The sequence below is a fragment of the Hylaeus anthracinus genome, unplaced genomic scaffold (genome assembly GCF_026225885.1).
Source record: "Hylaeus anthracinus isolate JK02 unplaced genomic scaffold, UHH_iyHylAnth1.0_haploid 11989, whole genome shotgun sequence".
Taxonomy (NCBI): Eukaryota; Metazoa; Arthropoda; class Insecta; order Hymenoptera; family Colletidae; genus Hylaeus; species Hylaeus anthracinus.
In genome coordinates, this window is record NW_026534337.1 from 16,361,521 (window position 1) to 16,384,985 (window position 23,465).

Here is a 23,465-nt window from a genome sequence, read left to right on the forward strand (position 1 = left end):
AGCAATAACGTTTATTGCTAAAACAAAAGTGACAGACTATGTTTCTATTTTTTAAAGATTTTAGTCCCACAAAAGGAGAATGAAAATATTATACAAATTATTTAATTTAATTGCACAAATTATAATACTTCTAGCTTAAGTATCTATCATTTAATAAATACAGCATGATTTACAAAGACAATAATTGTTACAGCTGACCTTTCTTGAATTTTATGAGATAATACTACAAGCAACAAAAGAATTACTCATCTTAAGAAAAGAAACCGAGAAAGCTTCACCAATTTGATAGAAATTACTTAACTATTAAATGTTAAAATAATAAAACATACAACATGTACAACATAACTTTACAAGAACGATAAACAAAATAACTTAAAGTTTATCATTATGAATCCGTGAATTATGTCCTTCTGTTCCCCCAACCAGAAAACATTTTTATTTAAAAACAAATATATTTTTTGATTGCATAAATGAAAGAATGCATTTTTTCTGTACATTTTCCTATTTGTGTATACGATAGATTTTATTCCTAATTTATTGTTCCGCGTCGAAGATAGAAATTTTTGTAAAGGATCACTTTTAAACGCCGCCAAATTTTTCGAATAAAAAATGAGTGTTTTCAAATTTACGAAACTATGTACGAATCTCTCATGTTTCCTGTTATAGTTAGAACACGATCAACGAGTTATCCCTATCATATATGAAATCTACCATGCCATTAAAAGTAGAAGTCGTTTCATTGATTTTGTTTCACCTGTAATAAACAACTGATCGCATTCGAGTACTTGAAAATCTAGAACTTATTACATAGCAAAAAGGGCATAGCTGAAAAAGTATAAATTATATAAAAGTCGTGATGCCAAGAAGCAAACGCACGTGACTTGTGTATGATAAATCTCGAACTGTGATGCTTTCGTTTAACTCTTGGAAATGTGGTAACCAACTTCGTCGAGTGATAAGTATTATTAAATGAAGTTGTATATAGATATATTGTGTAACGGTATAAAGTAATTGGACGAAGCGTTAGTTACAAATACGATGAATTTTGCGACAGGTACAGGTAGGAAATTGATTCATCAAATATTTTAACATTGAGAAATGCGTGGCAGTCGACTCTCATTGCATCCACGGATGGAACGATTCAGTCTTAAACGAACAATAGCAGAATTTATGTCGGATCCAGAGAATTCAAAACGCATTGTCGTCTTTTTATGAAAATCCCGGGGCTCGGAAAGACAAAAGAACAACAACTAGGTCATTTTCAAGGTGTAATTTTACTTAAAATATTGGGCACGCGTTACTTCTGGTCCATCGCATCATCGTCTCTTGACTCCTTACAAAAAATGTTAGTAAATATATTATAAAATTTACAAATGAGTATTTTAAATGCTTCAAAAAATGAGGCAATATTTTTGTCAGATTTATAAAAAAGTTCTTTGTTGCAAAAATATGTGCTAGTAAAAAGTCTTAGCTTATTTTCAAGTTTTACGTTCTTTCTTACTTTTTTTTTTTTAATCATCGAACAAAGGAAAATAGGAAGATGAAGTTTCAACATTGCAGGAACAGATAGCTTTTAAAAAGTTACATACAAAAGTACGAAGTCCATTTTTTCTCCAAATTGGAACAGTAGGGTGTATGTACAGGATACATACTCGAATTGTGAACAACGTGAGTAATGCAAACAATTGAATCGAATATCTAATAATTCGAGAGATAGAGGAACAAGCTAAGCATTGTGTTAAAAACGAAATAGATCTAGGACGAAGACGGTTTAGTGATAGATCTAGAAGTATCGCGTCAGAATGATGTGACTTAAGCTGCCTCAACAATCTATAAGTAATTCTAAAATATAAACTATATACCGACGTATGTAACTACAGTACAAGACAGTGCAACACGCTTATATGACGATAAAGCGTATCACTGTTGGAATCCTCGATAGCGAGTAAATATTTTTCTCAATCCACAAGTATTCAAATTAAAACAAACAAACGCTCATTTTTTGAACAAAATAAAATAGCCATGCATTTCTGCTGAAATATGTTCGACTTTCTGTATGAATGAAGATAATTTATTTTCAACCGTAATACGCACAACGGATACCAAATGATGTAAAATATCGCATATAAATAGAATATACATTGTGAATGTACAATACCGTTGAAATTTGATTCGTTTCTTAAATTACATTCATCATTCTGGTATCCAAGTTTAATGCGTTTTCCATTATTATTTTCTACTGTTTCACTTACAAATGTGTGCCTTTCTTGGTACAAACTCGATATAATAATAATGAAATTGTAGAAACTCATATTATTAATAAATCGGTCGTAGAAAACATTTTTTATGGAAGTATCTACAATCGCTATTTGAGTTGTTCGGTATACAGGATACCTTAGATTAAGTAACTTGAATGCCATCAAGCGATTGTTACATTTTACGATGTTTAATTGGTTATCGAGATACAATGTTGAATGAACTAACTTCTTTATAATGCAACTAGTACACGAACAGTAAGTCTCTTTATAAAAATCGATCGAATAATGATGGATAATACGATTATTAAAACGGGTGCAGCGCGTAATGAGCCCCAGGACGCGCAATATCTCTCACGTGAGTAAAGTATCGTCTAATTCTTCTATTTTGCCTTCAGGCTGAGAAAGAACCTTGGACAACACTTTGCTAACTACATCCGACAAAGATTCCCTTGCGCCAGCATCTAAGAAATTCATACAGCGCTGAAAAATATAATTTAAAAAATAAATAAAGACATCGTTTTAAGCTCAGAAATATTTTGAATAATTTTTTAAAAATACAATAGATGAACGCGTATCTTACCCGATATTCATCTTCACCTTGTCTCAACCTAAGTACTGCTATGAGAGCAAGTTCACTGTTGGCTTTCACATAACCATTTTTCTCTTTTGTTCCATTTACCAACATAGGTAGAAGCGATTTAAGTAATTCTGGTGACATTTTCACAGGTGGTAGATTACGAGCCAAGTGAATGCAAACCCTAGCCAATAACTGCTTCACATCGTTGCTGTTGTTGTTCATTGACTAAGCAAAATCCACAAATAATTAATATATACATAAGTATAGAATAGGATTTCACAAATATAAAATTTGTATATTTTCGAAAGTGATCTTACCCTAACGAAAGGGGACAAAATTTGTTGAGGTATAGATTCTCCTTCATTCATAAGATATTGAAATAAATAACCACAAGCTCGTACACCATTCATTACTATTTGTACTCGATCCGCCGCCAAATACGAAAGTATTACCGCCGTAACACGATCCTTCTCTTTACTGTTATAAACTGTTGTTGGAGATTCCTTTAGCGTTACGAATAATGCTGCGGAACGCCCATGTCTGAGCATCCAATCAACACTGCTGTCGGTACCTACGAATATTTAATTGGCTAGTCTATAATTTTTGCAAATCTTTTACACGAAATATAAATTTACTGTCTATTAATATTAAATGTATATTATACAAGAAAAAATGGACGACAAAAAGTCATTCTCATTTAAACAATTATATGATACAAAAATTTGACGCAATTTGAAGTATACAAGAAGCTTACACAATAAGTGATCATTAAATGCAATGGCAAGTTGATCTGGACTAAGCCATCGTACGAGAGCTCCGAAACAACCAGCTACAGCATTTCTCGTAACATCATCTGGATGACCAAGCATACTACTTAGAGTAACAAATACTTGTTTTTTCATCGGTTCTGTCATTTTGTCACCAGCAGGTGTAAGCACGCCTCGCAAAGCTTGCAACATTGTTTCCCTGCATAAAGTATTTTTAGATTAAGAATATTTTTTAGGACCATACGCGAAATATATGAAGAAAGAGATATTACACTACTCACCTAATAGCTGGGTCGTCGCCAGTTTTTATGCCAGTATGAAGTTCTGTAAACAGTGGGTCAACACGTGTATGAATTATAATAAGATTACTTAAAGCGTAAGCAGCTTTTAATCTCACTTGTCTGTTACTATCGTTTAACGCTCTCAAAAAGGTAGTTTGCAGTTGTGGTAAAAATTGCTTTAACATGACTCCAACCTATCAAAAATGTATAATTATCAATTTCGTATATTCTCTAACGCTTTTTGTTTATACTTTCTATGATAGTCTAACTCACTTTGCCAAGTAGAATTGCAAGAGTTTCCAAAACGGCTGCTTTAACGCTCCAATTGAACCGATCTCCAAGAATTCGGATTAGTGGTCCAGTAATGTGCACCACACTGGGTTGTAATGCAGTTGCACTAGTTAATTTTATAACTTCTCCTAATCCTTGAGCTGCCTGCTCTTTAGCTTCTGGTAAACCGTTTAATATGGCTTCTCTGAATATCGGAAGAATTGGTGTAATTCCCTTCGGTAAACAGAATCCAGGCAATAATTCTTGTCCCTTTAAATCGGATACTGCAAACCTAACAGCTTGCCTAATGTCTTGTACATGTGCAATTTGTTGCTCAGATGCTAAAGTCTGAAAATAAAAATGATATGGTAATACCAACTGTGTTAATTAGAAAGTATGTATGTTTAAAATAATAGCCTCACCTTAGTAACAGCTGTAAGGGCTTCCCAACTCATTTGCAACACATCCTTATCATCATCCGTAAATAAGTGAATGAGTCCTCGTAACAATTGTGGCACATACTGACTATAATCTGCACGAGTGTCACGGCAGAAAGCACACAGCAAAGTTGCTGCGCTTCGTCGTCTGGATGGATCGTTTGCTCTTGTAGCCTCCATAAGTTGATCCATGACTGTTCTAACACCAACTTCATCATTAACAGATAAGATAACAGCTTGGCAATATTCTAACTCTTGAACTTCGTTTGGCGTTCCCTGAGCACTAGAGAGAGCAGTCAACAATGCTGGCAAAATTTTATGGAGGAACCTTGTTAACGCTTCGCCTGCGACACTCGCCAATATTGACAATGCTTTTGTATTAACAGGAGGAGTGGTTAGTTGAGGTACTAAATATGGCAAAACGACTCTAGACTTGATCGCCATTACTTGACGCAGACCGTCTAAGGTGTTCTCTGCTTCCGCTTGATCTGGCGAATTCAATTGCGTTAACATTGCTGGTAGTATGTCATCCAGCGCTCGAACCCCTACGGTCGAATGTAAACCGTCAAAAGTTTTTGCTGCTGCTTGACGAACCTCTGGCAATGGATCACACAATGCTTTTCTGAAACCAAATGTTTTATTACCTTTTTATCATCAACTAAGATTATGCATTTAATGTTTGTTTCAAGTATATTTACCTCACTGTTGGGACTAAGCTAATAACAAAAGTTAGCACCATATCCTTATTTGTGCTTGCCATAATTTCCGATAACCCGATACATACACCTTGACGTTGATCAGCCTGGTCACTTTGCAGACCTTTTTCTAGAATTGGTATGATCTCTGGTAATACTCTTTCACCTAACTTTCTAACGAGGTCTCCCAAAGTACGCGCCGCCACTTGTCTTTTATCGTAACTTGTGCTGGCCAAACAACCAAGTAACAGAGTGAACAATGTAGGTAATATTTCTCGCAGTGTTCTTGGAGTATTTGTTACGACAACCTTCCATACATGAAGAGCAGCTTGACGTACCATCAACGCAACGTCTGATCTGCCCATATATAATCCAGCTAAAACACGATTTCGTCTTTCCGCGCCAAGAGCATTAATGATGGCATAATGTGACTGTTCAGTTCCGAAGTTATCGTCCTCGCTGGCTGTTTCTGTCGACATTTTTCCAGAAACACCAGAAATTCGATACAACAAATCTCCAAGTAACTGTACTGACGAATATCTGATACGCCAATTGTCATCAAAAAGACCCTTCTCTAGTTCTGGTAGCAGTAACATAATCGCAGAGTCAGCGTAAAGGGTAACGATACGTTGACCTGCTCTAAGTGCGGTCTCGCGCACGTATTCATTCTCGTCAGCCAGAGCTTTCAATATAGGATTGATAATCTGCCCAATATAAGGTGTGAATTCAGTGGTAAATGCGCTTGGCATGTAAATAAACATCATGATGTAACCATCTTTAACGTGCGGAGCTATATCCGTCCTTTCAGCTGTACTGATAATCTCAGGCATGAGTTTATGAAGTTTCTCAACGCCAAGTCCTCTCACAACTTCTGAAAGACCCTGGGCAGCACCTGACCGATCGACACTACTTGTTTCAGACGTGAGTGTTTGCATCAACCAAGGAAGTAAATCTTCGAAACTGGATTCACCCATTCCTCGCACCATGGCACCTAATGCTCTCGCGGACACGCTACGTACTTCTGGTACAGGATCCAATAAACTTGTTTTCAAACCAGGAATAATAGTGGGCAAGTATGGAGTTAGATCTTTCTGATCAGTCAAGGAATACATGTTTCCAATAATTTGAGCTGCCATTTTTCTTGTTTCCGTCGAGCGATCTAAAAATGCTCTTTGTACTACAGGCATGATAAGAGCCAATGACGGAGCGTCAATGAAATGTACAAATTGTGTATCCAACAAAGTTTGAAGACAAGTAGCTGTCTTGTGGGACGGGTCTTGTAAAGCTTTTAACAAAACTGGCACGATAGCTTGAATTTCTGGATTACGAATTACGCTTCCAATAACTTTCAGTGCCTCTGCACCAGCTTCTTGGACTTTAGTGTGTGAATCGCTAAGCACTTCTATTAGTTTTGGAACTATGCTTGGTAAACAACTGCTTAATTGTTTTGGTGCACAGTATGCCATTGCACCCAATAATTCAACGGATCCTTAAAATATAAAAGAAGTTTGTAACATTTAGAATTCCCTTTTGGAACAACTATTTTTGAAAGTTTATATATCTAGTAACAGCGTGCAATACAATAGCAAGCATATTAAACACGTTTGTTTCTTTTATATAATCCCTTTGGTACTTCCACTCTACAACAGTAAATCACTTACCAGTCTTGGTTCTCCATGAGTCTTCCTCTAATGCTGCTAGCAAACTAGGAAGAACAAGTTTCACTCCATGTGCAGAGAGTTTACTCATAACTACTCGAGCTGTATCATCGGTAGCTGCTCTGACATACTGACTTGAATCTCCAAAACACAGTAGCAGATGTGGTAACACATGAACAATATAAGGTTCGAACAATCTACCGAGCATCGTGCATAACATTTCAAAAGCGAATAACGCTCCTTCTCGATGCCTATAGTTCTTTTTATCCTGAATGGCATTAGTTAATGTGGTCATAATATCAAGCTGTTTCAGAGCGAGTATTCCCATACCCTTGATTATACCTGCTAACCCATAAGCCGCGCCTTTACGCTCCCCATATTTGTCTGACTTTAATAACTGATCCATTAAATTGTCCACGATCTTCGGAGCATCTTCCTTGATAGAAGGTACAAGGTGTGGTAAGCAATTGGCCACAGCCTCCTGCACTTGTTGCGAAGGAGTGGACAGAGCAGTGATTAAGCGCATGACTATTGGTTTAATACGCGGATCATCCTTATCCAAATGCCTTGCTAGGGATCCCATAAGAATAACTACTGACTGTTTGATCGAATCGAAACTGCCAATCTTTGGTGCTTTGTCCATAAAATTTTCGAAAACTGGTAGCAAAGAAGTTATATTTATCTTTCCATGAAGATCAACAGCAGCTACAGCAGCGGTTAACATTTCAGTGCGGACAGCTTGGTTTCTGTCGCCTAAACCAGTGGAAACGAAGAATTGCACAAGTTTAAGTACTGTATCAGCAGTGAGGAGAGGTGCCATTTGAGCTAACGCAAGTGCAACACCTCGCCGCGGACCCCATGTATCGATGGGTTGTTCGACCACGCGACCAAAATCGTTTAATTTCGGTGGGATCATAGCTAGTTTTTCCTGATAAAGCTGTAGTAACCTGTCCAAGACTCCTGGCACCGAATGTGGAACATTAGTTAAACACTGTGCCAAAGCACAGGCAGCAGCTTGCTGTACAGGTTCTACCGGATGTGCGATGTCCTGAATGAGCTCCTCGGAAAGAATATCTGCCTGTGCGACTAAATTTGCTGCATTCCATAGCTCGTTAGCCAAAACTTTGTTATCATTGCAAACATCGAACCTAGCGATCCATATTCTCCTAGTAAGATGTAAGATTTGTGCAGGGTCTTCTTTATGAGATGGAAAGGCTTGCCTTATGACCGTTAATGCTCTTAGAGCTGCATCTCTTATCGTAGATAAAGAATTTTGTAAAGCACCGATTAAAGAATCTATATCCATGCTAGTTGCTATTGCAGTACCTGGTTGGCCGCTACCAGATTGAGCCACGTCTAACAAAGTTGCCACTGCGTGTGTCTGTACTCTTCCAGTTGTAATTTCCATCAATTCTATTAATAGATCGAACATGTGTTTACGCGGAAGTAATCGGGGATGTCTCACGTCTCTTAATTCGGAAGAAGTTCCTCTTTGTTTAGCGTGCTCCTGTATTATGTGTAGTCCTTGCACGATCATACTATCGTCTTTATATGTTAATAAAGTCTTCTTTATAAATGGGAAAATGTAACAAAAGGCGGGAGCTGTGAATAACATTTTTTGTTTAATCGTAGTTGTGTGTAAAAGATTTAATGTTCTTTTCACTGCAGCATCAAGGTTTTCTTCTTCCCAGGCTTGATCCAAATCGCACTGTGGTTGTAATTGTCGCAACGTAACATGTGCCACTACATCGGCTAAAATTGGATTATTTCCTAATGTGACTACTTCTTTTAAGCGGATATATAGGTCAGACATTGCAGGAGCAGCTATTGGTGATCCTAGATTTTTTAAGATTGGAGGTAGGAGGTCTTTCAAGTAAAAGGAAAGTTCTTGGCGATTTCCACGCGCTGAACATATAATCAGGGATACGACATTGTCTATTCTGAATTTCAACTCGATCAGTCTTTTACGAATTGCAGCTTCCTTTATGAATTGCGCCTTAAGAATTTCTTCTTGTTTAGGCGTTAATTTTGGTTCCTTTATTTTCCCTTCCTTTTTTTTCTTTTCGTACAATTCACGTCTTAATTGAAGTTCTTCTTGTTGTTCCTTAAACGAGTACGCTTTGCTCTCTCTTTTCATATTCATTGAATTGAGTATATCATTTTTATCATTTGCTGGCAATACACTTTTATCGTACAACTCTCCTTCTGGAGTGAGGTAAGTAAAGTATTCGTCTTTAGTGACTTTTAAAATATCTGGATCGTTAAGTTTACTCGTAACGTTTGATATTATCGCGGGCAATATAATATCTGGTACAATTGATACCACTCTCGTTAAGGCGTTTTCATAACTAGGATTGAGTTCGTAATTTTGCACAAGCATTTTTTTAACTTCATAATTAAAAGAACATAAAAAATCTTTTGGTACAAGATTGTAATTCTTTGCAATTTTAAACCACAAGTTTGGCATTGCTTTAAGTATCGCAGGATGATGAGCTGGTATCAATGCATCTCTTGTCATTTGCATTGCTGGTAACTCAAACAAGAAAGAACCCGAACAAATAGCAAGCAATCCATCAGCAAGACACCTGCCAGTTATTTCTCCTGTAGAAGAGTCTTCTTTATTTTCTTTATCTGTCTCAGATTTAATTTTTACATTTTCTAAAAGTTTATTGAATTCTAGTAGTAGTTCTTGTGCAGGCGCGTAGGTACCCAAACCAGTTACAATCTTTTTAACAAATGGAAAGCAACATTTTCTGGTGTTGAATTTTGGAGCTGTTGCGCATATTACGATTGCTCTGTGAATTCCATTCAAAGCTTTTTCATTTAATCTATCGGAAAATTCTGTGATAAGTCTTTCACAAAGTAACATAAGGTGATATAAAATATCATCACCGCATGTTGCCAGAAATTTTTCTGAGAAGAATATTTGGTCATCGATTGCATTCCACAATATAGTTTGTTTGTCATTTTCTACTTGATTTGCAAGGACGAACTTGAGGAGTAAGTAAGCAGCAACCAAACCTTCTGTTACCGCAGTTGGTTGCGTACATTGCTGTGTAGCTCTCGTTATCGCTTGTATAAGTAATGGTGTTATTGTTGCAGAATACGAAGCTACTGGTGTAGAAAAGAAAAGTTTAATATAAGCAGTACGCACTGCAGGAGTTGAAGTTTTGGCAGTCATTCCTTCCTTAAATGCATCTATTATATTTTTCGGAACAGTTTTTGAAAATTTGTTAGACCATAAAGCCATCATTTCGAGAGCATGAATTAATGTTTTTTCATGAACTTCAGTTTCTAAAACTTTGATAAAGTGTTTGCAAGCAGTTTCTGCTAATCTTTGAACACTACTGCCTGAAGCTGCATTGTAGCTAAGATTACCAGCTCCTTGTAAAACAGAAATCTTATGAGTTACAACCGTGAGTTTTCCTTCTGATCCATGAAATACTGCAAACACAGATGACAGTAAATCTTCCAAAGCAGTAGCATCTGAACATTGTAGAGCGAGTCTACGACAAGCTCCAATAGCCTCGCTTCTAACTACGTCTTCCTTAGAATGTAAATTCGCAAATAATCCTTTGCTTATATCTTGGCTGTACTGACTTAAATCAAGACTTAAACCACTTAGAGTATGACCAATAGATTCGATAATAATTTCTGGATTCCTTAACATTGCTTTTTGTAAAGCAGGCAGTAACTGACTTTTAAATTCATCGTGAGATATTTTACGTAGCAGAGGTACAGCAGTTTGTACTACATATAGGTCTGGCTTCTTTTTGCAACTGATAGTCACTTTTATAAAAGCATCAATTATGTTTGTCTATAAAAGATAAATAAAAATTAATTTCATAATCTTATCACATAATAAATAAAAACTTTAAAGTAATATTAAATATTGATTTACCTTTAGCTTCCCCACCAACTCGTTTTTCTTTGTATTTACCAAATATTTTGTAAGTAAACTAGCAAGAACGATTATACCATTTCCAACTTCCAATTTAACCAGTGCTTCTAGATATACTGTTTCTATCCCTTTAACGTTTGACCATTGATGTGCTAATAGTACATACACTTTTTCTGCCAGTTTTTTATCCATAGTTGCCAAAGCTGCTGCAGTTAGATTTGCTTGTGCCTCTACAAGTTTTGGTAATTCTATACTAAAGTTTGGATTGTTCTGAGATCCATACAGAAGAATTAATGCTGACCATTTCAATGCAAGGTATGCAGTTAAAGCAGTTTTCAAACTGTAAAATAGTGTTTATTGAATATACATTGAATGTCAGTGCATTATGTCAAAATATGTATGATTGAAACATTTATAGGATTACATACGTAGGAACTACATTTTTATGCCAAGAAGCTTGTTCTACAATGACATTTGTCATGTGTTTCACAGTAGATTCTTGTTGTTTTTTCAATAACTCCACAATTAAATTTTTCACGTATGATTGGGAGGCTGTATCCTTATATCGATGTAAAGTAAGAGATATGGTTTTGCAAATTCCATTAACAATTTTTTCATTGATGCCTAAAATATGAAAACAATAAATAGAAAAAGTAGAAATCAATAAATAATATACTTTCTGTTTCAAATTCTTTCATTTTAGTTTTTGTAATATGAATTTCAATTTATATATATAAGAATATACGTAACATCAATTGATATATTTGATTATGTATTTTATCTAAAAAGTATAACTTAAGAAACAAAGTTACAAAATTATGTGTGACAGTATACTAATATCCATGGTTGTCTAAGTACTATTAGATTTAAAACTATGAAAATAAAGGATTTTGTGTGCAATATTATACAAATTTAAAACATGAAGAATATTTATTTTTAATACAAGTTTTAACAAACAGTCAAACATATTTATTCATTCCATTGCACGAATAGCTAACTAATGTATAGTGTATCATATGTACATATTTACTGTAACAGTAAATATTTTCTGCAATTGATAATAAAATCTAAACACTAAAAAATATGAAAATGATGCGTGAAAGATGATATAAAATCTCTGAACACTGTAATTAAAAAACAATATTGCATTGGTCTTGTACTTAAATTTCAATTGTCACACAACATCCTGTACCCTAATATGTGCTTTAATTTATATTTATGAGAGAACATACAATTTTCTTTCCTCAGTGGTAAATACTTTTAATCTACAATACAAGTTCTTATAAAAAATAAATCTATTATCGTTCCTTACCAGGATTTGACAATACATTGACGACATTTTGCAGAACCTCTCGCCGCTCGTTTTTACTAGCGGTTTGAACTCGAATTGGCAGATCTTTCAATGCTTTCGCTAACTGTAACAAAATCAATTATCAATAGTCAGTAATTATCAAAAAATAATACGGTTTCTCAACTTCCACGTGACAGACTCACCTCAACATCCGCCATATTTCTTCAAAAACCGAACTGCTTTAAAGCGCCACCCTTCGCAAAATTGTTATTCCTTGGAATTAGACATCTTATCAAATCACACCATATGCACATACTATGTGATAAATGCACTCATTTCGAATAAAAAGATAGTGTATTTAAAAATATTTACTTTAATAAACATATTAACATTCTATGTATTACAATTTGTCATCAGAATTTATGTCAATAAATGATGTAATATTTAATTTAGATTTTACATTATTTAATTTTAAAGAAGATAGATTACAGTAATGACCATTTTAATTACATATATTTAACCGTTTCGTAATTGTAATTAAAAATATATGCTTTCATTAGATAATACAAACTCCAGAACTGAAAATCAGAATGCTACAAATAATTATTATAATCTATAAATTGTTTAACATGTAGACGTCATTTTACATTTATAACAAAATATTAATTAATTAATATTAATAATTAAATTATTTAATGGATCATATATAATATAATGATTTATGATAGTATTTGTACAATAAAAAATTTGAGAACAGTTAGAGAAATAGATCAAATTTGATTCATAGTTACCATATATTGAGTACTCACACAACTCTGTGATTCATGTGTTAATGATCTCTGCATACAACTGCATATGAATGCAACTTGTGCATATACAAATGGATGGTTTGAAATAGATATCCTAACCTCATTCTTAGTTGTCACGTGGAATAACTCTGAGTCCACCCAAATTAAAAGAAAGAAATTAACGCCAACAAAGACTTAAAAAATGTGCTAAATTGTTTTAATGCATGTATGTATGGTCTTAATTCCTCCTTTTTATTATTAATCGTGTTACCTATAATACTAAACATAAAATATGGCATAGTCATGAATAAAAATTTTCAAATATTTTAGAATTTTACTGAATTTTGATAAGATGAGTATCTTTGAAACGTTCCTTGAAAACGCTGCAGACGCAAAAGTAGTATTTACCGTTACAGCAATAATGGGTTATTGTTTATACAGAATAATGACAATATCAAATAGAAGAAAATTAGAAGCTTTTGAAGATTCTAATGACTCCTCAAACAATATAGTAAGAAAAAATCAAATCTGTATAATTATATTGTTTCTCAAAAACGAAATTAAGACAACAAATAATCTTATTTATTCTTCCACATAGGTATATACAGATGAATACGATAATTACAAGCTTATTTTAGTAGTTAGAACTGACTTAAAAATGGGAAAAGGAAAAGTTGCAGCACAATGTGCTCATGCTGCTGTTGCAGCATATAAAGCAGCTACAAAAAATTCTAAAATTTTAAAAGCTTGGGAAGAATGTGGACAAGCCAAAATTACTGTTAAAGTATGTATAGAATGAGATAGAATAAAATCTGTATGATTATTTGCTTTAAATCAAATAATTGTGACTGAAAAAATACTCAGGTGGACAATGAAGATGCTTTAAAAGAAGTGGCAAAGCATGCCAGAGCTATAGGACTTTTAGCAAATATAATACAAGATGCTGGACATACACAGATAGCACCAGGAAGCAAAACAGTATGTGCAGTTGGTCCAGGCCCAGCACCACTAATAGATCAAGTAACCGGGCATTTAAAATTGTTTTAATTATTTATCAAATAAAGGTACTTAAATTTCTTTTTATTTGTGTTTTAAACTTATATTTTTAAGTCTAGTTTCTGAATTTAATTTATATCTGTAAATTAATTAAACACAGAATTATCAATATATTCTTGAAATATTATAATTTCAAATATATTTCCATAATTTCTGTAAAAAAAAGACCAACACATAAAAAAGAAGGTGACAATATATTTATGAAAAATGGAATAAGTACAAGTTAGCGAAATACATACTACAATCTTAAATTCATCTTCAGTCTGTCATACGTACAGTTAACTAAGTAGTAATGTTTTACACATAGCAATACGTGTTTTCATTCAGTAAATTTCAATGCAACATTATCTTACACGTTCATCTTAATAGTAATATAATACATTTTTGCATCAACAAATATATAGGTATAGCATTGGGTGTTACTGTAAACAGTATGCTTTTCATATTAAATTTTATTAATTATCAATGTAAGTGGAAATGGCATTTACTGATATCATATTAAAAAATAGATCTAGAAATAATATCAGGTAGAATCATATTGCTATATAGTAAGCAATTACCATGAATTGTTCCCAGCTCTAATTACAAAACTGAAAATTTGTTTCCAATAAAATATCTTTCATTCTTTGGTACCCAGTACTATTATCCACATTTAAAATATTATTTAATGCTTATAAATATTATATAAATAATCTATACTGGTGGAGGAGGTGCTTTTCTATGTATTTTGTTAGAACTGGCAGCACTGCATTGTGATTCAGCGATAGATCTACCGTCAGCCTCGTCTCTTCGACATAATTCCGATTCATTTTGCATCCAGTTCTGAGTTTGATTATGATTTACTCGCGTCGATTGAGTTTCTTCATTCTCGGGAACGGAACCTACTTCTTCTAATAATTTTGATAAAGATGGCGCCAAACCTAACCCTAAATTTCGCTCATGATACACTTCTGATATTGTAGGTGTTAATTCACGTGTGAGGCTTGTGAGAGATGTGGCTACATTCCTTAAATTTTGATTATGCGTTTCTGTGGGTTGCGTAGAATCAGACTGAGAACAAATGTCTTCAGTTGCTGTAGGATGACGAGGTTTCCTCGGAGAATTAGATCCAATTTCTGTTCTGACACTTAATCGTTCTAGAATAGTTGCTGGTAACGGTGGTAATGGCTGCCGTCTTAAAACTGTTGCGTGACCATTATCCCAATCGGTTACCGAACTACTTGAGCTAGACCCAGGTCTTATGCTTTGTTCAGGATAAAGATTTCTAATATGTGTTTGATGGTTTAAGTTGAGTGCTACAGGAGGACTGGGAGTAAAAGCAACATCCGATTCGCCTATAAAATACGTATATACACTTTTAATTTTTTAATGACCATATACTTATGTAATTGTGGATCAAATTTATGTGTACCTCCTCCACTTTGACATGGTTGTCGAGATGTTGGAATTGGAATATTTGGTGGTTCCATAGTTTTTCCATCGGGTTCACCTCGATGTCGGACATAATTTGCAAATGCGCCTCCTAATCGTGGTCGTTCTATGACATTCTTTTCAGTATGAGCAACAGAAGCTAGGCTTTCCATTGAACTACTGGAATCTAAACTGAGGCTTTTAGGTGCTTCTTGCGTGTCTAACAACATATTCATAAATTAGTGTATTTTACTTTATCAATACTTACTAATTACTAATCAATATCAACTTACCGAATAAAGCAAGAAGAGCTTGTAGAGCGAATTGAACAGCTCTTCGCGATGCTTGTTTTCCTGTCCTTAATGTGACTTCTGATTGACCAACTTCCATAAGGTCAAATCCTAAACTTGCAAACAATTCATGAGACCCTGATGCTCTCCATACTTGAACTGGTAATGTAACTTCTTGGCCTTCTGTTGCACAACTAGCTCTTCTCATTGCTGAAATGACATCTTCTGCAGCTTCCGGTGCCTACAAAGTACAGAGTAATCATTTTAATCTACTATAATATGATCTTTTATACTGCAATGAGTCAACTGTCGCTTGTTACCTGTAACAATCGAGCAAGCGCGTGTAGTGATGATGGCCCTAATCCTAGCAATGCTTGCAAACTTGCACTACATCTTGTTAATCTTTCTTCAGGATCACTTTGCGGGAAAAATACAGAGGATGGTATACCGTTTCCAGCTGGTTCAAATCTGAACCCTACCGACATTAACAGTTCTCGCCAGCCCGTGGCTGCTCCCACCTTATTTTCAATACTACGCTGAGTTGTGTACATAGCATTTTTTTGTCCACGGTGTATTCGTTGCAATGATTTTTCTACTAAATGAAGCGTTACGCGTAGAGCGTCACGACTTTGTTCAGGACCACCGCGCAATAGTTCTGCAAGCGCTTGTCCCATTAAAGCAACCTAATTAAGTAATTGGTGAATTATTACATACATATAAATATTTGTATTACATTAAATTTTTTAGGCCTACCTTGTTTGATAATCTTGCATCCCCCCCAACAAGTAGCCAACCAGCCCAATTTGCAGGATGTGCAAAGTGTCTCGTATGCTGAACTGTTTGCATAGCTTCTGCCAATGCTCTTGATGCTCTAGCACCTTGTAACATAGCACTATAAAATGCTCGTAATAAAATACTACCAGCTGTGGGCGGAACCGCCCACATTCCTATAAGTACACATTGCGCTCCTGCATTTAACAAAGCCTTAGCTAAATTTTGCACACCATCCGATGTAGCACTCGTATTTTCTGTGCTGCTCCAACAGTGACCACTCGATATTACAACCAAACGAGCAGCTATCCTCAGCTTTGAGATGTCTGAATAACTTAGTAAATACTCTGGTCTTTCAGAAGGCTCTTCGCATTGATCAGCGGTTAATACTAAACTGCTAGAATTCCAAAAGACTGGTACTGTCAAATGTACGCATTCTGCATCGGGTAAAGATCTTAAAACAGCCGATCTAGTTGCTTCCGCCCCTATTAATAAAGATAGAAAAAAACAGCTTATTAAGTACCTTTTTAATGTTCATATGTGCGTTGATACTTACCAGTTAATGCACGGGCTTCTAGTAACTCAGCAACGATCTCAGATTCTGTTTCAGTAGAAGCTACGCTTTCAGACCATCCATATTCTTCTTTAATTTCTTCAGGAAGTACGGGATTTCCTGCAACTAATGCAGCTACTGTTGCACCGCCTTCAGGCATAGGCGTTTTCGAGCGTTTTCTCAGCGCTGCAAGGGATGGTACAACCAATAAAGAAAATCTTTCGCATAGATAATCTTCTCCAGGATTTGATTGTAAAGCTGGAAGTGGTGCCAAATACAGCGACTTCTCCACTACCATAATTAATTCCTTCCTTGCAGGCGGTAAGAGATCTTCGAATGGGGCTAAAAGTAGATCGTAGAGGACTTGAATCGGTAATGGTGGCTGCCATGTAGGTCCTTTCGTTCCTCGTCCCCATCGTGCACTTCCTGCTCGTGAACTAACTGATCCCACACTAAATAAACTACTCAAGCTATAAGAACTAGCATTAAGGTGATGTCCTCTTGATGGTATTTTTGCTTCTTCGACAAGTTCATTTGTTTCATCCAAGAGAGCTTCTCGCGCTTGCACAACTCGTTTTTCTAGTCCCATACCGTCATCCAAAGTAGTAGAATGAAATCGCAAGAGTCCTCGACCCGGAGCTAAGCACCAAGCGTGCAATTCACATCCAACTTCACTATAATATAATATAACACCGCGTTGTCTGTCAATGATTTCCGAATAATGCGCAGCCTCATCCAAACAGTTACTTTTACATCGTCTCGATCTTTCTGCCCAATTTAAAGCTTCCTCGGCTCTATTCAAACTGATCAATACTTTTTGTAACATTCTATATGTTTCTGATAATAATTCAGACTTGTTTGGTTGTCCACAGGTAAGAACCGAACAGGTTCCATCTAATGATTCTAATAAATTTGCTGCCTTTTCTAAATGTTCTACGGCAATTAACGCTTCACCAGCTTCCCAATGAACAAGGCCAAGCCTGTGTCTCAATCTAGCTGCTTCTTCTCTTCTTCCTAATCCTTCGGACAGTGATAATCCAGATTGTAAGTAACTCAAGGCTCGTGATAAATCACCGCACAAATGATGAAGACGCCCTAAACTAGAAAATGCAGCTGCTCTTGCCGGTTGATCTCCAGCTGCCGCCGCAAGGCTTAAGGATTGTTCTTGTAATCTTATAGCTTCTTCGAATTGTCCTAATGCTTCTTGGGTTACACCCAAATTTGCGCAAGCCCTCGCTTGTAATCCAGATGCATCTAAGCCTTCAGCAATTGAAAGTTCTAGTTGATGATGACGTAATGCAGAATTTGGATCATCCATTAATAAGTGAACCGCTCCTAGTCCGCTTGCAGCTTCTGCTTCAGCAGCTTTATCTCCAAGTCCTCTAGCAAGAGCAAGTTGGTGCGATAAACAGCTGACAGCTTGTTCGTGGTTTCCTAATGCAGCATGTACCCTGCCTATAAAATTAATGTTGTAAATTAATAACATGTAAATAAAAAATTAATGCGTTCAATAGTGGGTGTTTGAGTTTTACCTAAATCTCCATACGCTGCGCCTCTTGATTCGGGGCTGTCGACTTCATGCGCAGCCACTAACCTCTTTTCAAAGCAAACTAGAGCTTCTTGTAAATTTCCAGTTGCTTCTCGAGCTCTACCCAATCCTCGATATGCCCTCTCTTGTTCTCTTATACTTTTCAGCTTTGTAGAAGCTGCTAATTGCTGTTCATGACATTTAATAGCTTCCTCTGGATCTCCTAAAGCTTCGTAACAATCGCCTAGATTTCCAAGTGCTCTAGCTTTGTCTAATAAAGCTGTTCCTGTAGTTAGCGGTTCCAAAGTTGCCAGTTGCTGTTCAAAATATCCAATTGCATCTTCGTAATGTGCCATGTTAAGTCTAGCTATTCCTAAGTTTCCTGTTTAACAGAAGAATAGTTAATGTTAGTGATAAGTTCAAATTTTTGTAGATAACAAGTAAATTTTACCTAGAGCTTGAGCTTCGACTCCTGAATCCGCTAATTCTTTCGCTCTTTCAAGCTGCTCCTGATAACATTTTACTGCATGCGTGTACTGACCCAACGCCATGTGTACCGCACCCAAATTTCCGTGAGCTCTACACTCGCCACGCAAATCTCCAGCTTCTTGTCTTAAAGTTAATTCTTGAGTATGAAATCCTAATGCCTTATCAAGATTTTTTATCGTTCGATGTGCGATACCTAAAGCTCCATAAGCAGCAGCTTCTAGGCTCCGATCACCCGCCTGCCGGGCTAAATTTAATTGTCGTTGATGCATTTTTATCGCTTCTTCAGCTTCACCAAGACGCAAGAGACAACCACCAATATTCCCCAAAGCTCGAAATTTTCCAGCCAAATGCTTAGTCATATGTGCAATAGCTACATATAAAAAATAATATATATTTCCAAGGTTTTTTATTGGCATTAATGGAAACGTAATAATTTCTTACCCAAATAATATTTTTGACATTCCAATGCTGTATCTAAATTTTCAAGAGCTAGATGTGCTAATCCCAAATTGCAATAAGCTCTTCCCATTCCAGATTTATCCTGTAAATCTTTAGCTAAGGCCAAATCTTGATCATAATATCTGACAGCTTCGCGATGATTACCTAAACAATAATGGGCGTAACCTAAGAAGTGACATGCTTTTGCTTCTCCTTCAACATCGTGTAACTCCTGAGATAACATAAGGTAATTTTCATAATATGGAACTGCTTCTTCAAATCTCCCACGAGATGACAAACAATTGGCAAGATTAAGTAAAGCACACGCTTCTCCAGCCGTGTCTTTTAATTCGCGTGCTATAGCTAAATGAGCTCTATAATGCCTTAACGCTGCTTCGTGTCCCTGTACAGCTTGATATGCTACTGCTAAATTCCCATGTGTACTAGCTTCTGAACTACGATCATTGACCTATATTGAACAATTAATTTTACAATATAAATTTGATATTTGTATGTAGTTTAAGTAAAATAATTCAAATAATTTACCTCTTTACTTATTGTTAATTCTTGTTTATGATATTTAATAGCTTGTTCGTAATATCCTAATGCGTTATACGCATTCCCGATGTTTCCATATGCTCTGCCCATACCAGCTTTATCTCCTAACGATCTAGCAATTCCTAAATGAGCTTGATGCAATTTAAGTGCAGCTTCATGTTCACCAAGTAATTGATAAACAATTCCTAAATTGCTGCATGCTCGTCCTTCGGCTACTTTGTCTTTTGTAGCTAATGCAACGTCAAGTTGTCTCTGGTGCCACAGCTTGGCTTGTGCAAGATCGCCTAAATAAGGATATATTTGAAAGAAATTTTATAATAAAATTCATTTCCTCATTGGTTTCCTCATTATTTTTCGTTCCGAAAAGTTTTTCACCTGCACATCTTGCAGCATGACCCAATCCAGCATAAGCTCTCATTTCTATTGCTCTATCGCCGAGTTCTTGAGCTATTCTTAGAACATTTTCGTGATAAGCCATTGCTTGACCGAAATTTCTTCGATAGTGATGAGATGATCCTAAGTTACTAAAAGCTCTTGCTTCCTCTACGCGATCTCCTAATCGTCTTGCTATTCTTAAGTGCTGGGTATGACAATCAACAGCACTTTCAAATTCTCCCATTGCTAAATAAACTGCTCCCACGTTACCTATTTCTCGTGCTTCCTGAAGTCGATCTCCCATTTGTTTTACTAACTGAACGCATTGCTTATGGGAAGCAAGTGCATTTGGTAAATCACCAATAGCTGTATAAACGTGACCCAGGCTAGTTAAAGCAGAAGCTGCAGCCTGAGTGTCTTTGCACTTCATAGCTAAAACCAATTGATACCTGTGTGCTGTTAAAGCTTCCTTAAAACTGCCTTTGCTAAAATATGCAGAGCCCAGATTTCCATGAGCTCGACATTCACCCTGTGTATCTCCTAAAGATCGTGCCACACCTAAAAATATTTTTACTCGAAATTTAAAAAGACATCCTATCAAGGTGTACTTATCGTTTTACTCATTGTCAAACTAATACTTACCTAAATCTTGTTGCATATAATTGATAGCTTTGTCCAAAGAATTTAATGCCCAATATGCACTAGATAAAGCAGAAAATACAGAACCCCTTAATTTTAAACTACAAGAACCAATAGTAAGTGCAGCTTCTAATACACCAGCTGCTGCTTTATACTGCCCTGCTCCAAGAAGTTCTTGACCAACAACAGAAATAACAACAAAAGGAGATTCATCAAGTTTCATTGCACGTAATTGTTGAAATGTTGGTTCTAATGTCGCACGTAGCGGAGATTTTAAAGATGCTTCTACCAAACCAGATAATAATTGACAATTAGAAGGATCGTGTGCCAAGCCTGTACTGAAGGCCACAAGGGCCTCCCCATGTCTTCCTAAACATTGTAATGCTACTCCTTGACGGTAATATGCCTGACAAAAAAAGTTTTATTAATTATTTAAAGAATAACAAATAAAATGCATAACTCTACCTTTGGCCATTGAGGACTGAGTTCAGTTGCTCTAACAGCATCTTGAAGAGCAAGCGCAAATAAACCCATTTTGAGTCTAGCAGCAGACCTGTTTGAATACAGCACATGGCTGAGCGGATCCAACGCAAGAGCTTCTGTGTATAAGCTTGCTGCAAGCGCATAATCACCATTTTGACATGCTGCATTGCTACGACGTACTGTTTCTAAGAATAGAGACCTTGATCCAGCAGCCAAGGCCGACGTACCTTCGGGTTCCACCTTAAACATTCATGACAAAATAATATCTTAAATTGGTATTGTTAATGAATAAATTCAAACATCAATTTTGAACTTATATAATATTGTTCATTACAAAATAAATAACTTAAGCAAGTGTAATATCTGGGATGTCTGTACTACATGTTTACTTTATAATTTAGAGAATTATAATAACATAAATTTGCATTTAATTCTATTGCAAGTAAATACAGTACACATTGCTCCATGCATATAATTACAAAAACACAATTTATTATTGAGTTTTTAAATATTAAATAAAATTTCACGATAATAAATGAAAAAAATATAAAGTACAAAAATTTATAAAATGACACAGTTCTTATAATAAAACTTGGAAAGGATAGTACACGTCGAAACATATACCGTAAAGAATCGTGTCGTTACCTCAGAGATATCCCTATGAGACATTGCTTAAGACGAGCAGGTAGCATCCTCCTGCATGAGCATTATCTGCGGCAAGGGAGCACCATTAGATAAGGCCACGCATTTTAGAGTATAAGGCCTTTCTAGGACTTCCCGCACCACCTTCCTTTTTCTCACTCACATTTATTCTCCGCGAAGCGCTTGCTTCCAAATTTTTACGACACTCACCGAATGGACGTTGACATTAACTACTTCGTCCTAGTAATCAGAGTATTTGCTAGGATGAGTGAATTGGTTCGATTAATAAAAAGAGAGGGAGGAAGGCGTCTTAGGGGGGCACCCACTGCATTCCTCAGGCACAGCCATCTTGGAATGTGACCCCGGGTCCCCCCTTAGGCCCAGAGTGGGGCCGGCACTGTCTACTTCTGTACCCTTCATATATTGGGCCTCATATATATATATATATATATATATACACACATCGTAAGTCCATACTTCTGTGTAAAAGTGCACATGCACAGAAACGAACTGTTACGGGTACAAAACAGACGTACAGAAATTTAAGTTTTCTTCATTTTTTGTTCCTCAGTCTAACTGTATGAACTTTAAAACGTCGTATTATTTTAATTATAAATATTTTATGCATATTCTACTTATAATTGCATTGATATTGCATTTTTATTCGATAATAATTTAGAACTTGCTATGATATTTGAGTAACTTTACATCACATAAAATAACGAATTAATTGTAAGAATCAGTACTCGTAAATGTATCCTTCGTAAACGTTAAAAATATATTTTATTATTCCATATGTCACAATTATTTACATTTATAGAAGATAACAGTTGTTTATTTTATTCGCAGATATGTATAAAAATGTAAATTGCTTTTCATATACAGAGTTTTAGCTGTGAAATTGTTGTATTTCTAGAAATATTGACCTGTTTGTATACAAAATGCTTAAAAATATTACTGTGAATGGAAATGACATGTAAATAATACAAAATGTTATGGGCAGGAATAGTTGTTTGCGATTAATGTAATAAAATAGACATTCTATGTTTTCTATAAGATTAAGGTCTCTATTTTGAAGGAACTTTGTCAGTTTACATCTATTGGAATGTCACAGCCATTACAGCAAAATTTTGACACTCTATAATGTCTGAGCGAAGATTATCACGGTATGAACGGTTTTGGGTAAAAACATTATATTGTGTAGATGATTGTTAATAACTTTTTAATAACCAATTTGTACATCTCTTTTTCACTACTTATCATAATTTCATTTGAATTTTATTAACCAATATACGAGAATTATTGACAAA

At 35.6% G+C, this 23,465-nt stretch overlaps 3 protein-coding genes across 3 annotated transcripts; 1 reads left to right on the forward strand and 2 right to left on the reverse strand.

Moving 5' to 3' along the window:
• Positions 1 to 443: 443 nt before the first annotated feature.
• LOC128887543 (eIF-2-alpha kinase activator GCN1) lies at positions 444 to 13,014 on the reverse strand. The gene is made up of 14 exons (XM_054143551.1): positions 12,927 to 13,014; positions 12,339 to 12,389; positions 12,157 to 12,259; positions 11,273 to 11,468; positions 10,845 to 11,184; positions 6,947 to 10,760; positions 5,289 to 6,774; positions 4,576 to 5,212; positions 4,157 to 4,501; positions 3,884 to 4,077; positions 3,590 to 3,801; positions 3,153 to 3,406; positions 2,839 to 3,060; positions 444 to 2,738 (listed from the first exon to the last, which is right to left on the reverse strand). The coding sequence occupies exons 2-14, from the start codon at positions 12,351 to 12,353 to the stop codon at positions 2,610 to 2,612; spliced, it is 7,947 nt and encodes a 2,648-aa protein (XP_053999526.1). The 5' UTR covers positions 12,354 to 12,389; positions 12,927 to 13,014; the 3' UTR covers positions 444 to 2,609.
• Positions 13,005 to 14,000, forward strand: LOC128887573 (peptidyl-tRNA hydrolase 2, mitochondrial-like). The gene is made up of 4 exons (XM_054143608.1): positions 13,005 to 13,149; positions 13,254 to 13,434; positions 13,522 to 13,707; positions 13,788 to 14,000. Exons 2-4 carry the CDS (start codon positions 13,276 to 13,278, stop codon positions 13,968 to 13,970), a joined length of 528 nt encoding a protein of 175 aa, XP_053999583.1. The 5' UTR covers positions 13,005 to 13,149; positions 13,254 to 13,275; the 3' UTR covers positions 13,971 to 14,000.
• LOC128887544 (tetratricopeptide repeat protein 28) lies at positions 13,995 to 22,774 on the reverse strand. The gene is made up of 14 exons (XM_054143552.1): positions 22,159 to 22,774; positions 21,496 to 21,753; positions 21,034 to 21,436; positions 20,392 to 20,949; positions 20,005 to 20,300; positions 19,462 to 19,927; positions 18,983 to 19,390; positions 18,536 to 18,913; positions 17,007 to 18,458; positions 16,433 to 16,935; positions 16,000 to 16,362; positions 15,683 to 15,920; positions 15,391 to 15,609; positions 13,995 to 15,313 (listed from the first exon to the last, which is right to left on the reverse strand). Exons 1-14 carry the CDS (start codon positions 22,180 to 22,182, stop codon positions 14,673 to 14,675), a joined length of 6,207 nt encoding a protein of 2,068 aa, XP_053999527.1. The 5' UTR covers positions 22,183 to 22,774; the 3' UTR covers positions 13,995 to 14,672.
• Positions 22,775 to 23,465: the final 691 nt, after the last annotated feature.